This window comes from Bactrocera dorsalis, chromosome 5, assembly GCF_023373825.1.
Source record: "Bactrocera dorsalis isolate Fly_Bdor chromosome 5, ASM2337382v1, whole genome shotgun sequence".
Taxonomy (NCBI): domain Eukaryota; kingdom Metazoa; phylum Arthropoda; class Insecta; order Diptera; family Tephritidae; genus Bactrocera; species Bactrocera dorsalis.
The window spans coordinates 23068198-23082267 of record NC_064307.1 but is presented as its reverse complement, the minus strand read 5'-3'; the positions used below and the strand labels follow the sequence as shown (position 1 = coordinate 23082267).

The 14070-nt window shown below is 30.4% G+C and overlaps 1 protein-coding gene and 1 long non-coding RNA gene across 5 annotated transcripts in view; one reads left to right on the top strand and one right to left on the bottom strand.

Annotated features, from left to right (window-relative positions):
- The window catches only part of LOC105226995 (titin), a 358359-nt gene that overhangs the window by 259888 nt on the left and 84401 nt on the right, over positions 1-14070 (top strand). For 3 of the 4 annotated variants that reach the window (XM_049458988.1, XM_049458990.1, XM_049458989.1), the window contains exons 36-38: positions 2898-3243; positions 3321-4641; positions 6725-6854. The exons of the other annotated variant lie outside the window; for it this stretch is intronic. In XM_049458988.1, the coding sequence (XP_049314945.1) occupies positions 2898-3243; positions 3321-4641; positions 6725-6854 (1797 nt within the window). The remainder of the gene's footprint in view (positions 1-2897; positions 3244-3320; positions 4642-6724; positions 6855-14070) is intronic. 4 annotated transcript variants of the gene reach the window in all.
- LOC105226993 (uncharacterized) lies at positions 10255-13894 on the bottom strand. The gene is made up of 2 exons (XR_007423067.1): positions 13361-13894; positions 10255-11039 (listed from the first exon to the last, which is right to left on the bottom strand). It is a non-coding gene; the product is annotated as an uncharacterized LOC105226993 (long non-coding RNA).

Below are 14070 nucleotides of genomic sequence, written 5' to 3'. Positions count from 1 at the left end.
TTATAAAAAAAAGTAAAAAATAAAAATATTTTTAAACACTAGTATAGACAGTTATGCACTCCAAAAACAATAACAAAAAGACTTATATATATATATACGCATACTTATATACTTTACTTATATATATACGCATTTATTTTTCGATACTCACAAACGAATGTAGTTTATAGGTGTTCTCTTTTGAAACAAATTCAAATTTACTACTTTTTCAATAACAAAAAAATACATTAAGCATTGTACATATATACATAAACATTTTCACCACGACCACAACCAAAAAACCACCACTGCAAGCATATTTTGTTATATTTGACCAAAATAAACGCTCACAAATATACTCAAAGCAATAGGTAACCAATAGGTACCTCTAAATGTAAGCACTTTCAAAATGCTAACGGCACAAAACCAGCATTATTTCAAAAACTTGCAACAACAAGCTTAAGACTCTTTCCATTTACACAAACAATTATTGCATTTGTGATAACCACAATACTCCAGAGTACTGACAGAACCGCATTTATTTTATTCCTTATAAAAATTAAAAAAAAAAATTTCAACAACTCGACACAAATTTTCGTAAAAACGAATATATAATATATACAAAAAAATATGTATACCCAAATATTATATAAGACTACTCAAAACTACAACTAAATAATCACCAACGAGTAGCACTATACTGTCGCTCTCTCCACAAAAAAAAAAGAACATCAAAACTCAGAGTGTAAGCAATATTCTGACAATTCTCGAAACAGCGCAATACCTTTAAGTACCATAGATATTATTTAAATAAACACACACAAACACGCAATAAGACCTGAAAACTCTCCCATACCTACTCCCCTCCTAAATGCCATATATCCTGATATTCCTTCTCCGAGAAAATCCCCTAAAAATCACACGACCAAGCTGCTTTCTATCCACGAAGTACTACCACTCCAGCCTGCTGACGCTTTTGGATGAGCGCAACGTCTATAGCTGACTCAATGCGGAGTTTCGATACAACGCTAAGGTTTATAATTATATAATATGTGTGTCATTAAAAGCAGTACTTTTGTAAATGTTTATGTAATAATTGTTTGGTTTCGTGTATAATCAGTGAGTATTTTGTGCTTAACATAGTTTTTTGCAGTAGAGATTTTTTTATAAAAATGTTGTTTACTTTTTTGTGTAATTTTTGAAAATCACAAAAATTTTTTGAGGCATGTTGCAAGAGTTCGCTCATGCACTCTCTGTCTTTATCTTTCACTTTGCTTTACACAAACGCTCTTTCTCTCTCTATCGCCGTCTCTCTTTACTATGTGCTCGTTCACTATCCGTCGAACGATATACCTTTCTATATGTTTTAAATATTTTTGGGTATTTTCAAAACTATTCAATTTAATTTCGTGCATTTATAATTCACAAATTTATAAAAGGCATCCGTTCACCCGAAGATCTCGCTTTATCATAACATCAGCCTCAAGCTTAATGCTTGCTCTCTCTGAACCATAAATCACCAAATCACAACTCGTGTTTCAACCATTTTTTGAAAGCATTCGCATGTTTGTTGCATGACTTCGTTTATGATAAATTTAAGCATTATTATTAACCGGCTTCGATTCGCTAGCATTTGGAAAGTGACGAAACGAACAAGCAGCTAGCAATAGACTACCATAGCTGTAAAGCTTTTTATATTATCCACATACACTTTACTCAAATGACTTTTTAGTTGATTTTAGTTCTGATTCTATTGCCTCAAAATTAGCGAGCAGCAGAAAAATGGCGAATCGAAGACGGCTATTCTCTGTTTTATAAAAATATTAAGTCGATGTCATCAAAAAAGTGTTGAATTAGATTTTAATTCCTTATTATAAACAAGGATCTTTAGAAATATTGTCATTATCAAATCAAACTTGATATAAAGTATTTACATAATACTATCAGTAAGAGGGTCGACTTGAAAGCTTAAGAAAACGTCGATGATTTCTAAAGTCTAAACACCAGCAAATACTACGGTCCGGGATGCCTGAACTATCTCACAAACTGTTGAACAGTAACTGATAAAGAAATATCAGTATTTAACAATTAACAGATCTTTCTGAGAGAGTTCTGAGTAGTCGTCAGATTCAAATGGTATATTTTTCAAGAAAAAAATAGTTCTTTTCAAAGTATATGATAGATTATATCCTAAACTATGTCTATATGAAATTACTACAGTAGTAGTACATTCGATCTAAGAAGTTCGTGTGATGCTTAGAATCAACAGATCACTCTCCTAAACTTATCATAGACTTTTAAAAATACTAAATTATTCCGAAAAATAAATATATTTATATCCTTAATATTATTTCGAAAAAATATTCAAACCGCTTTATTCTATTTTTTGATCTCATCTCAACGGTTGAGCTTTCAAGTTTGAGAAAATGCGTCGCTTGCAGAACTTTCATAAAGTCTTTAATGCTATAAGAAACCATACATATCCGAAGAAAGTTACTTTAATATGATTATAAAGTAAAAATGATGCACGATCCAAAAACCATAACCTAAAACAATTTTCTGATACCTCACATAAAACTTGAAAGCTCAAATCTAGATTTTAAGCTCTCACATATAACTTGAAAGCTCAACTTGAGCCTTTAAGCTCACAGTATTTTTAAAAAGTATGCACGCTTGTTCCAAATTAGTTTTTAAACGCCAAATGTTTCTAAACCAGGTAAGCTCCGCCCTGTTAGAACCAACCTCGGATCGTTGAACGTAAATTAGTAAAATGTATATTTTAGTTTATTTCGCTTAAAGTTTTACTACTACTTTTTGCGTAATTCTAAGTATTGCTTTATAATTGTAATTTATAAATACCCATAAAAACATATACCGACTACTTGATTCACCGTATCCACTAATTTTCCTGCCTACAGCTTGGTATGACTATGAGCTAACTGCTTATCAAAAGGAACGTCAAGAAACCGAGCTGGAGAAGATATTCGATGAGCGCAAACAATATTTGGCCGATCAAGGTAAACCACTAAAGGGTGTTGAACACTTGAAACCCAAACAAGTCAAAACCGAAACACCCGAATGGCAACAAACCGTTAATGCCAAACGCAGTGAAGATTACTATAGTAAATTGCAAGAATTAGAAACCGAGCAATTGCTGAAGGAGACCAATTTGCGCAAGGAAACACATCAATATGCGATACCCGGCGAGAAGGTTGTGCAGAGTTCCGCTGCCAAGGGCATGGCCAAGTCCTACGAAGAGAATCTGTAAGTTTACAAAACATAAATTTCACTTTCAATGAAGCGTTACTAAGTATCTTGCTTCCATATATTTTAATTTTTAGGGAAGAGCAGTCCACAACAACAACCACAGCAGCTGCTAAGAAGGTTGTAAAGAAACCACCAGTTGAACCCGCTGAATCCTCGGTGCATGGACGTGAAGTCATTATGAATAAGCAACAACAAACCCAGAAGGAAGTTGTTGGCGATTTGGAGATTACACGCAAGATTACTGCTACCGAAACTACGGAAATGGAGCATAAGGGCACCGTGCAAGAGCGCGTTGTCAAGGGACCCGTACAACCCTCGAAACCACCAGTGTTCACCAAGAAAATACAACCATGCCGTGTGTTCGAAAACGAGCAGGCTAAATTTGAGGTGGAATTCGATGGCGAACCAATGCCCACCGTCAAGTGGTACCGTGAAAACTTCCCCATCAAGAATTCACCGGATTTGCAAATCCACACGTTCAGCGGCAAATCCATACTGATCATACGCCAAGTGTTCGTCGAGGACTCGGCTGTATTCTCATGTATCGCAGAGAATCGTGGAGGCACTGCCAAGTGCAGCGCCAATTTGGTGGTCGAGGAACGTCGTCGTGCCGGCAAAGGTGGCCTAACACCACCTAGCTTTGTGAATGTGATTCAAAGCACCACTGTTGCCACTGGACAATTGGCACGTTTCGACGCCAAGGTAACTGGCTCACGTCCAATGGATGTCTATTGGTTGAAGAATGGACAAAAGGTACAGCCAAGCATTAAATTCAAAATGCTTGAAGAGGACAATGTCTACACACTACTCATTATCGAGCCATTTGCTGAAGATTCGGGCCGTTATGAGTGCGTTGCCGTTAATGTAGCCGGTGAAGCACGTTGCGATGCCGATTGCATTGTTCAATCGCCGACTAAGCCAGATAAGCCCACAACACCGGGCAGCGAGAAACCACCACATATTGTAGAGAAATTGAAGAGTCAATCGGTGGAGGAAGGTAGTAAAGTAATCTTCCGTTGTCGCATTGAGGGTAAACCCACACCGACAGCACGTTGGTTGCGTGGTGAGAATATTGTGAAGCCATCGCGTTACTTCCAAATGACACGTCAAGGTGAATACTATCAACTGGTGGTTTCTGAAGCCTTCCCCGAGGATGAGGGCACTTACAAGTGTGTCGCCGAGAATAAGCTGGGCAGTATTCAGACCAGTGCTCAATTGAAGGTGCGTCCAATTGAGAATCTCGACGCCCCACCAACCATTACCGCACTGAAGGATGTCTCCGTGTCGGAGGGTATGCCAGCACAATTCAAGACCACCGTTACCGGTAAAGTGAAGGCGACTAGTGTGCAATGGTTCCGTGAGGGTTCACTTATACCAGAAACTCCTGACTTCCAAGTGAGTATTTTATTATGTTTTAGTTTGATAATATGCATATAAAAAGCAAATCATTGACTATATGAAGGTATATTAAAGTTAGATAAACATATTAAGGGGGTATCCTTCTTTTTGAGTATTGAGGAATATCGAATAACGATATAAAGTTCTAAGTTCCAGAGGCCTCTTAAGGGATTTAAGTACAGAAAAAAGTATTCCTGACAGTTCTCCTTATTTAATAAAAAAAAACATATTTAAAATATCTTACCGAAATTCCGGGAATTATATCCTACAATTCTTATTAAAAACTCTATAAACTAGTGTACCCGACTGAATTCTCCGAAACTTATACAAGTATATACTTCTGCTGAATATTTTAATATTTTCAACAACTTAAAATTCTGAAAATTTGGAAATCTGTATACCATTTTTTTGTCCGATTCACTCGGTATTGAAATCTCATAGTAATATGTCAAGCTCATATACCAAAGGTTCTTAAGAGCATTTTCGCAATTCCTGAAAATACTTTCCTTGGATAAAAACTCAAACAATTTAATGATAATAACGACCTTGAAACGTCCTTTTCTGAGTGGTTTAAAAGTTTGAATTCTCAAATACCGATGACCAATTTCCCCGAAAAAAAATTTTAATCTGACAAAAATAAATTAAATTGAACAATTATTCATTAATTTCAACAGGTAAAACAATTTTTTTGAAAGGGTTGCCAACTGTTTGTGAAATTTAATAAATTTATAACAATATACATATTATATATAATATCGGTATAAAAGCTGATAGTTTTGGGGAAATTAAACACATCTTCATAAGGGATTGCCACCTGTTTACAATTTCTAATCTTACCAAAACTTTCATCTGTGGAACAAATAAAATTATACAGTGGATAATATACATACTAAACAAGTTCAAACATGATATATTTAAAAATATTTCGGAGGGGGTTGCCACTTGTTTAAAAATTTAACGAATCAAAATTGTTGCAAACACAAATTTTTACAATTTGCCTATCAAACTAACAACATTTATGAATGTTAAAACTATTTTTAAAAGGAGTTGCCACCTATTTACAATTTTTCACGAAAATCCTCAACTGATCAAATAAAAGAAATTGTATAATTTGAACAATAAACCAAACAGATGTAAGAAGAAAAAATTGGAAAACATTTGTGATAGGGTTGCCACCTGTTTCAAATTTTAAGTCAATAACAATATTAAGGACTCTTATTGGTTCACTTTGTAGGGTGTTAAACGCAAGAAATCTAAAATTATTAAAAATATGTTTATAAGACCTGTTTAAATGAATATAAATTAAAATAAATTAAGTTGTACAAAATGACCAACAAAGTATGTACATACATGCTTATGTTTAGGAAAATTTTTGTGAAAATTTATTTGACAAGCGTTGCCACCTGCGTGAAAATTTTCCATATGATAAAATAAATAAAAGAAATTGTATAAAATGAGCAACAAACTGAATATAGGTATGTATATATGAATAATTTTCGACGAAAATATTTTTGTTAAGTGTTGCCACCTGCGTTACAAATTTTCATTGGATCAAAGAAATGAAATTGTTTAAAATGAGCAACAAACTGAATAAATTTAGGAATAATTTTTGCAAAAATATTTTTGACAAATGTTGTCACCTTTTTAAATTATGTATTTGACAAGTGTTGCCACCTGCATGATAAATTTTCATTTTATAAATAAATGAAATTGTACCGAATGGGCAACAAACTAAATACATATGCATATTTAAGAATAATTTTTGCAAAAATATTTTTGACAAATGTTGCCACTATGGTGAAAAATTTTCATTTGATGAAATAAACGAAACTATATAAAATGAGCTGTTGCTATATTTAGAAATAATTTTTAGCGAAAATATTTTTAATAAGTGTTGCCACCAGTTTAAAATTTTTATGTCAGGAATGTGATATGGGTATCAAAAAGAAGAGTTTTTTAATTAGATCAAATACATAGAAATATTTTTAATACGATCCAGTGTATTTATTATTATTATTTTTTTTTCTTTTGATATTTTTTAAATTTATTTATTTATATATTGTTTACATTTTAATTACAGATGATCTTCGATGGAAACAGTGCCGTACTACTTATTGGAACCACTTATGAGGAGGACTCAGGCATATTCACCGTACGTGTAACCTCATCAACTGGACAGGTCGAGTCATCAGCTAAGTTGACTGTTAAAAGTAAGGATTGAATTAATAAGAAATTTACAAACAAAAACCAAGCAAACGAAAAGCAAATATTATAATGAACGAATATGCAAAAAACGTTGACGGACGTAGGCTAAAACGAAACCCGAAAGGAGTTCTTAGCTAATCTAGAAAAAAAAATACTCAAATTACAAAATAAGAACAACAATAACAAAACCCGAAAACGTTGATGAAAAGAGAAAAAACAAACCCAAAAAACAGAACTTTCAAAACAAAGTGTTCACTTTAAGTAGTATGAGACATATTTTAAAGAATACCCGCAATTACTAGTCGTAAAAAGTTTGAAACAATATTAAGAAAATTTTTCTGCAACCACTTACCTATATAAATATTAATATTTTATTATTATGCAAAAGTAAAATTTATACAAAAAAAACATAAAACGAATTTAAAAAAATTTTTATAAAAATTAAAAAAAACATTTTTATTACTAATTAAAATAATAATAATAAAAAGTGCGCAATTGACAAAAAAAAATAAAAAAAATAACGAAAATTGAAATGAAAAAACTAAATTTAATTTTTTCAAGTAAAATATTTAAGAAATATTGCTGACTTATTTAGTGGAAAACAAAAGTTGAGTGCCACAAACGCGACCACAGCAAGTGCTCAATTGTGGAATGTATGTGTACAATAGATTCCACATTGTATTTTCCGTTAAAATGTGGCATAAACACACAACAGGCGAGTGAATGAGCATAATTTTATTTATATACACACGCATACACACATAAGGTGTGGAATTATTAATTTGCTCAAGTAGTGTAGTACAGGGCGTATGAGCAACATTTTACAATTTTACTCAAAAAATCAAAATCTTACATATATACATACTAAATATCAGGCCACTGCGCGCTTTTGAAACTCAAAAGTAAAAAATTCTAATTCTAGCGCGCGCATACACACACACACACGCATAATTCCTTTATGAATGTGGAGATATTGTGAAGCGCTTATTAGAATATTGGGCAGCGAGCAGAAATTTAAAAATTCGAAAATTTTTACTTAGTGCCGTGCGCAAAACGCACATTCATTTTAACAAACCAAAACAACAACAATAATAATAATGAAAGAAATTAAAAATACAAAGCGACTGACTACAACATTTTTCTGTCATCTACAATGTTTAGGAACACACAGACCTACTTCGAAGAGACGCACATTTCTACATAAGCACGTTTGCTACACACATATGTATACACACAGTGCGCTTTATTGGTAATAAGTTGAAATATTAGCAGGATGCTTGTACATATGTAGATATGTATGTATAAACTAGGTATATATGTGTATAATAATAACGGCATATAATTTTTAATGACACTGCCGACAATTATTGAACATTATTGCCAAATGTATAGTGTCTGGGCAATAACTGTAAATTCCATTGCATTGTTGCACTAAGTATTACAATGACTAGACGCCATATATACATATGTATATATACATACATATAAATATACATATATACTTATACATATATGCATTATAACACGATTTTGGACACACCTGACTAACGGTGTGCATCACTCAAACAAAATTGTAAAAAAAAATCAGAAAAAGGGGAACAACTGTTTCGTGCGCAAAATTTAGGTTGTTGCGGCACCCCCCTGCACTCTTCCTGCTTCAGCTCAAAACACACAAAACCACTAAGTGTGCATTAAATACACATAGTTGCATACGTTCAGGTATATATGTCTGTGTGTGAGTGTGCGCGTGTGTGCTTTGTATGTAGCCATGTACAGTCATGCATAAAAATATGCGTTCATATTGTGGAAACAACATAAATTTTGACATGAAGTAGCGTAACGCGCGCAGTCAAATTAAAAATGAAATGAATGCTCGCCCGCCTGCTATTCTTAGCTCATCCATATTGCCGTGTGTGCGGCTGCTGATAGGAAAGTCGTCGTCGATACATACTACATACATATGTACGATGTATTTAGGTATCTTTGTAGCTGAGTGTACGTGCGAAATTGAATATTGCTCGATTTGCTATAACGGTTTATAAGGCAAATCAATTATTTAAAATTTTTTGGAAATTTTTATATATTGAAAATGTTTAATTTTTTGAAAGTTTTAAATTTTTGTTTTTTTTACATTTATTTTTTGAAAACTTTTACTTTTTGAAAATTTTTAATTTTTGGAAAATTTATATATTTTGAAAATTTTTATATTTTGAAAATTTTTATTTTTTGAAAATTTTTAATTTTTTGAAAATATTTATATTTTGAAAATCATACGTTTCTGAAAATTTTCTTGAAAATTACTAGTTTTTGAAAATTTATAGTTTTTAACATGTAAATTTTTTGAAAACTTTTATTTTTTGAAAATCATACGTTTCTGAAAATTTTCTTGAAAATTACTAGTTTTTGAAAATTTATAGTTTTTAACATTTAAATTTTTTGAAAATTTTTAATTTTTTGAAAACTTTTATTTTTTGAAAATCATACGTTTTTGAAAGTTGTCTTCAAAATTATGAATTGAATTTTGTTTACTATTTATTGAAAATTCTCATTTTTTAATTGCTAATTCTTTTTGAAATTTTTATGTTTTTTATAATTTATATTTTTTAACATTTACATTTTTTGAAAATTGATATTTTTGAAAAGCATTTATTTTTCGAAAATGTTTATTATTTATGAGTTTGTTTTGAAATTTTATGTTTTCATATTTTTTTATTTTTTGATAATTATTATTTTTTACAAATATTTGTAAATTTTATAGTTTTTAGAACTTTTATTTTTTGAAATTTCTTCTTTTTTTAATTTAATTTTTTTATCTTAAAATTTTCAAGAATTGTGTTTTTCAAAATTTCAGCAATTTTCGAAAATTCAATTTTTTTTGAAATTTTCTAATTTTTACAAATTTATATATATTTGAAAATTTTAATTTTGAGAGTTTTTATTTTTATTATTTTTCAATTTATTTTTGAAATTTTCTAATTTTTATTTTTGAAATTTTCTAATTTTTATAGATTTGTATATATTTAAAAATTTTCATTTTTGAGAGTTTTTATTTTTATTATTTTTCAATTTATTTTTGAAAATTTCCAATTTTTCACAAATTTGTATACATTTGAATATTTTAATTTTTGAAAATTTATTTTTAATTTTTCTTTATAATCCACAACAGTGGTTGCCTACTTATGGAGATTAGCCTTTTGGTTATTTTGAAATTATGTCGATTAGTGTATTGTATTTTTAGCCGGCGTTCCATACGCTCCGCCGCCACCCGCCTACAACACCTGTTGTTGCCCGATACGCCGTGCATTGAAACACTGCCAAACAAAAATGGGGGAAAAAACAAAAAAAAAAATAATAATGCCGCAGCATTTTAAGTTGAAATTTGAAAAAATAAAACAATAAAAGACATTATTTATCGTTTCGCTGTCGGCTGACAGCACTTTATTTGTTTTCCATCAACTTCAATTTGTTGTTGAATTTTTTAAAAATAAATAATATGTTAATAAATGAAGCGGAATAGAACAAAGTTAGTATTTTTTGCATGCACTGTGTGGCAAAAAAACCGTAGAAACCGTGAAAAAAGTAGGAAATTGTTACTTTTCAAGCGTCCTTATGTATTTTAGCGACACTTGAGGCAACAAAACACCAAAAAAATAGTTGGAAGAGCAATTTATATTTTTCTTTGCGCTTCCTGCTCGTGTCTTCACTGGTGTTTTCGAGCGGCAATTTGGCTTAGATCAGCAGCATATGTTGCAATATGCGCCATAATTCATCGTTACAACAAATCATTTTTGGCACTTACCCTAATGAATCATTATTTGTATGATTAGCCGCGTGTAGTTTACAGACACTAAACTTACTAATGGTTAGTTGGCATTAGTCGCGCTCAAGCACATATTAGGTACACAGCCTAATACATATAGCTAATTCGAGGAAAAAATGTTAAACAAATAAATACAAAAACAAATCAAATGTTGTTTAAATCTTTGCCGTTACATTTGTCATCGTCAGCAATATTCGTCACCGGCACAAACGCTGCTGTTGCTCCTCGGTTGATTCATATGGCGTGTATATAAGATTTGTTATTTTTAAGTTTTCGCATTCGAGCCAGCTCAGCTCATAGACGATATAGACGAGGTGATCATGTGTTGTTGATTATGCGCTCCACTGCCTTGTATAGTTGTTGCTATGCGCTGACAAACGAAAGAGATGAATTAGTATTTAATGGTTTTAAATTAAATATAAAAATAATTAAAATGTATATTACCTAAAAGAATAAAAAAAAATATATAATAAAATATTGTTTCAAACTTTGACTAAGGCAGCAAAATGTTGCGCAGCTAGACTAGTTCGAAGGGCAAAAATCAAAATAAATTAAAAAAAAATCGAAAAAAAAGTTTTCGAAATTTTTTAAAAATTTTGAAAAAAAAAATCGAAAAATTTTTTTGAAATTTTTGAAAAAAATTTAAATCTAAAAGTGTAGTTAAGTCAAATGCAAACCTTTAACGACTATTTGTCAACACTGGACTGTCTACTTTATTTATACATGTTAATTACTATGCATTATCTTGCCGCTGTATAACTCATATCACATACATACATACATATCTACCTATATACTACCTAAATATGTATGTGTATTCTTAAATGTTTTCTACAATGTTTTGAAAAAACAATTTCTATTTCTCTTTGTATAACTGTACTGTAGTAGTGTTGCATGAGTTTTTATAATTACTTTTTTAACTAAACGCTTCATACTAATACTACTTTTCATTACAAATGTGCGTTGAATTAATTTTTTGTTTGGATTTCAAAATTTTTTTGCTTGTTATAATGCAATTTATTTATTAAAAATTTGGAAAAAAATTAAATAATTAAAGTTTTGAAAAAATTAGTTAAACTTAAAAAAAACAATAATTAAGAAAAACATTTAATTTTTGTGTAATTAAATTTAAAAAAATTAATTAAAAATTAAATTAAATTTAAAAAAATTAATTAAAAATTAAATTTTTTTAATTTAAGTTTTCAAATAAATTTTTTTTTCTTAATATTTTTTCATTTCAAAATGTAGCCCTAATTTTTTCAATTATTTAATTTTTTTAATTATTATTCTTTGCGTGTGTTTTTTCAAGAGCACATTATTTTTTAAATTTCAAGTTAAAATTTTCAAAAAAAATTAATTTAAATTTAATTAATTTAAATTTTTTTTTTAATTTTTTCCAAACAAATTTTGTTTGCACAACGCACATTTCATGTCGTGTTTTGCTGTTTTCTGCAAAAGATATTACAAAATATGTTTATTTAAAGCGCTTTATTGCTTTTTCCAATTGAAAACTGAAGTGTTGTTGTTTTTTAACGCATAAGAAGCGCTTGGCTTAAAAAATTAATCATAAAACACTCATGCGACTAGGCTATAAGCGCGTTTACTTTAATGTCAACCACGCCAACTCAACTATTTAATTTGTATTGTATGATTTTCTTGTAAAACGCACAAAAATTTATAAATATTCTTTATGTTTTACTTGAAAAAAAGCGACTTCAGTGCGCCTTCGATGTTAATTTTTGTTGTTAAGTGTTTTATTTAATTAATTTAATCACACTTTTATATATATATATATTTAAATTTATATTTATATTGCATATATGCTGTTTGTATTACTCCTCTGTAAGCATAACTAATATTATTTTAATTGTTGTTTATGTTTATATACACACACTTATATATATTTTTACATACATACAAACATTTATGTACATTTATTTTAATGATTTTTGTTTAACTTCATTTTTTTTTTTTAAATTTACGTTGAATTTACGCAATAAATCACACAATACAACATGGCTAAAAAATTAGCAACAACTTTTTCATTATAAAACATAAAAATTTTATCATTTCATAGCTTTGCAAATGCCTTAAATTACCCTTTAGCTTACTATGTGCCTGCGTAGCCTATACTTAATAAGCTGTACGCTGCTGTCAAACGCCATTTTTCAGCTAACAAACAAAAAACCGGTCAACTACCGTTATGTTTTAACGCTACACTGCACACAGCAAACAAGGTAAGTGAAAAAAATTAAAATTAAACGAATTTCAAACTCAAAACCAAGCTGGTACTTTCCTCAGTTGTAAGTTTTCGTCGTCTGAACGCGTCACTAAATTAATTTGCTGAGCCGAAAAAAACACACTCAATACAGTACACCTTTCGCTTTCGAAGCGTCGTCGAAGACTGCGCTGAAAATTTCAATTTTTCTTAGTCGATTTTGTTCGCGCAGCGTTTGCGCTCGTGAGCAACATCACTGCAATCGGCTGGCAACACACATGTTCGGCAACATGTTGCGCATACGTATAAATATAGACAAGCGTGTTAGCAACATTTCAGTATGCAAGGCGACACACCTTCTGCATATGTATGTATGCCAGGTGATGAGAAATACAGTAATACAATATATTTATAAAAATATAGATATACATATATTTATATGTATATATATTTAAATATATTTATATACATACCTCTGTATGCATAGCTTACGTGCCTGCCATGAACGCCGCCGTGTGCTTTATTGACTTCGTCCTTCGGCAAATGTCAGCATCATTAAAAATTCTTGAAGAAAAATTTTAAATAAAGAAATACAAATATATGTATGTATATACTGCATATACTTATAATCACTTACCTATCATATAAGCGCAACGTGCCCCAAAATGCCATATGTCACTCGTTTATCTCGAACTGTCCATCTTCGTATGCAATCTCTTAATTCCTCGATCAGGCAGTCAAGAGCAATTGTTGTCATTGTTTTCAATTTCATTTCAATTTTTTTTTAATTGTTTTCTTTAAATTCTTTTCTAAAAAATGTTTATTCTTATTGCTTTACCTTCTTTTATTTTTATTTAAATAACTTTCTATTTATTTTTCTTTCAATTTGCTATAAATTTTCTTCTAATTTCTATTTTTTCCTTTTAAATTAAAAAAAAATATTTTTTCGGTGATTTTTTTGTGTTATTTTCGTGGTTAACAAGTAAGCACACATGGTACACTGCCAATTTCAATTAACGTTCTTCACATGCAGAATAATATATTTTCGTCAATGAAAACTCATCACCGAGTTATCTCGAAGAACAACCAGATAAATGCGCATATAGAGCATCAATTCCCTTTCGCTTTGTTTTCACCTACGAGCGCATATGTACATATGTATGTATAGTATGTACAAATATAT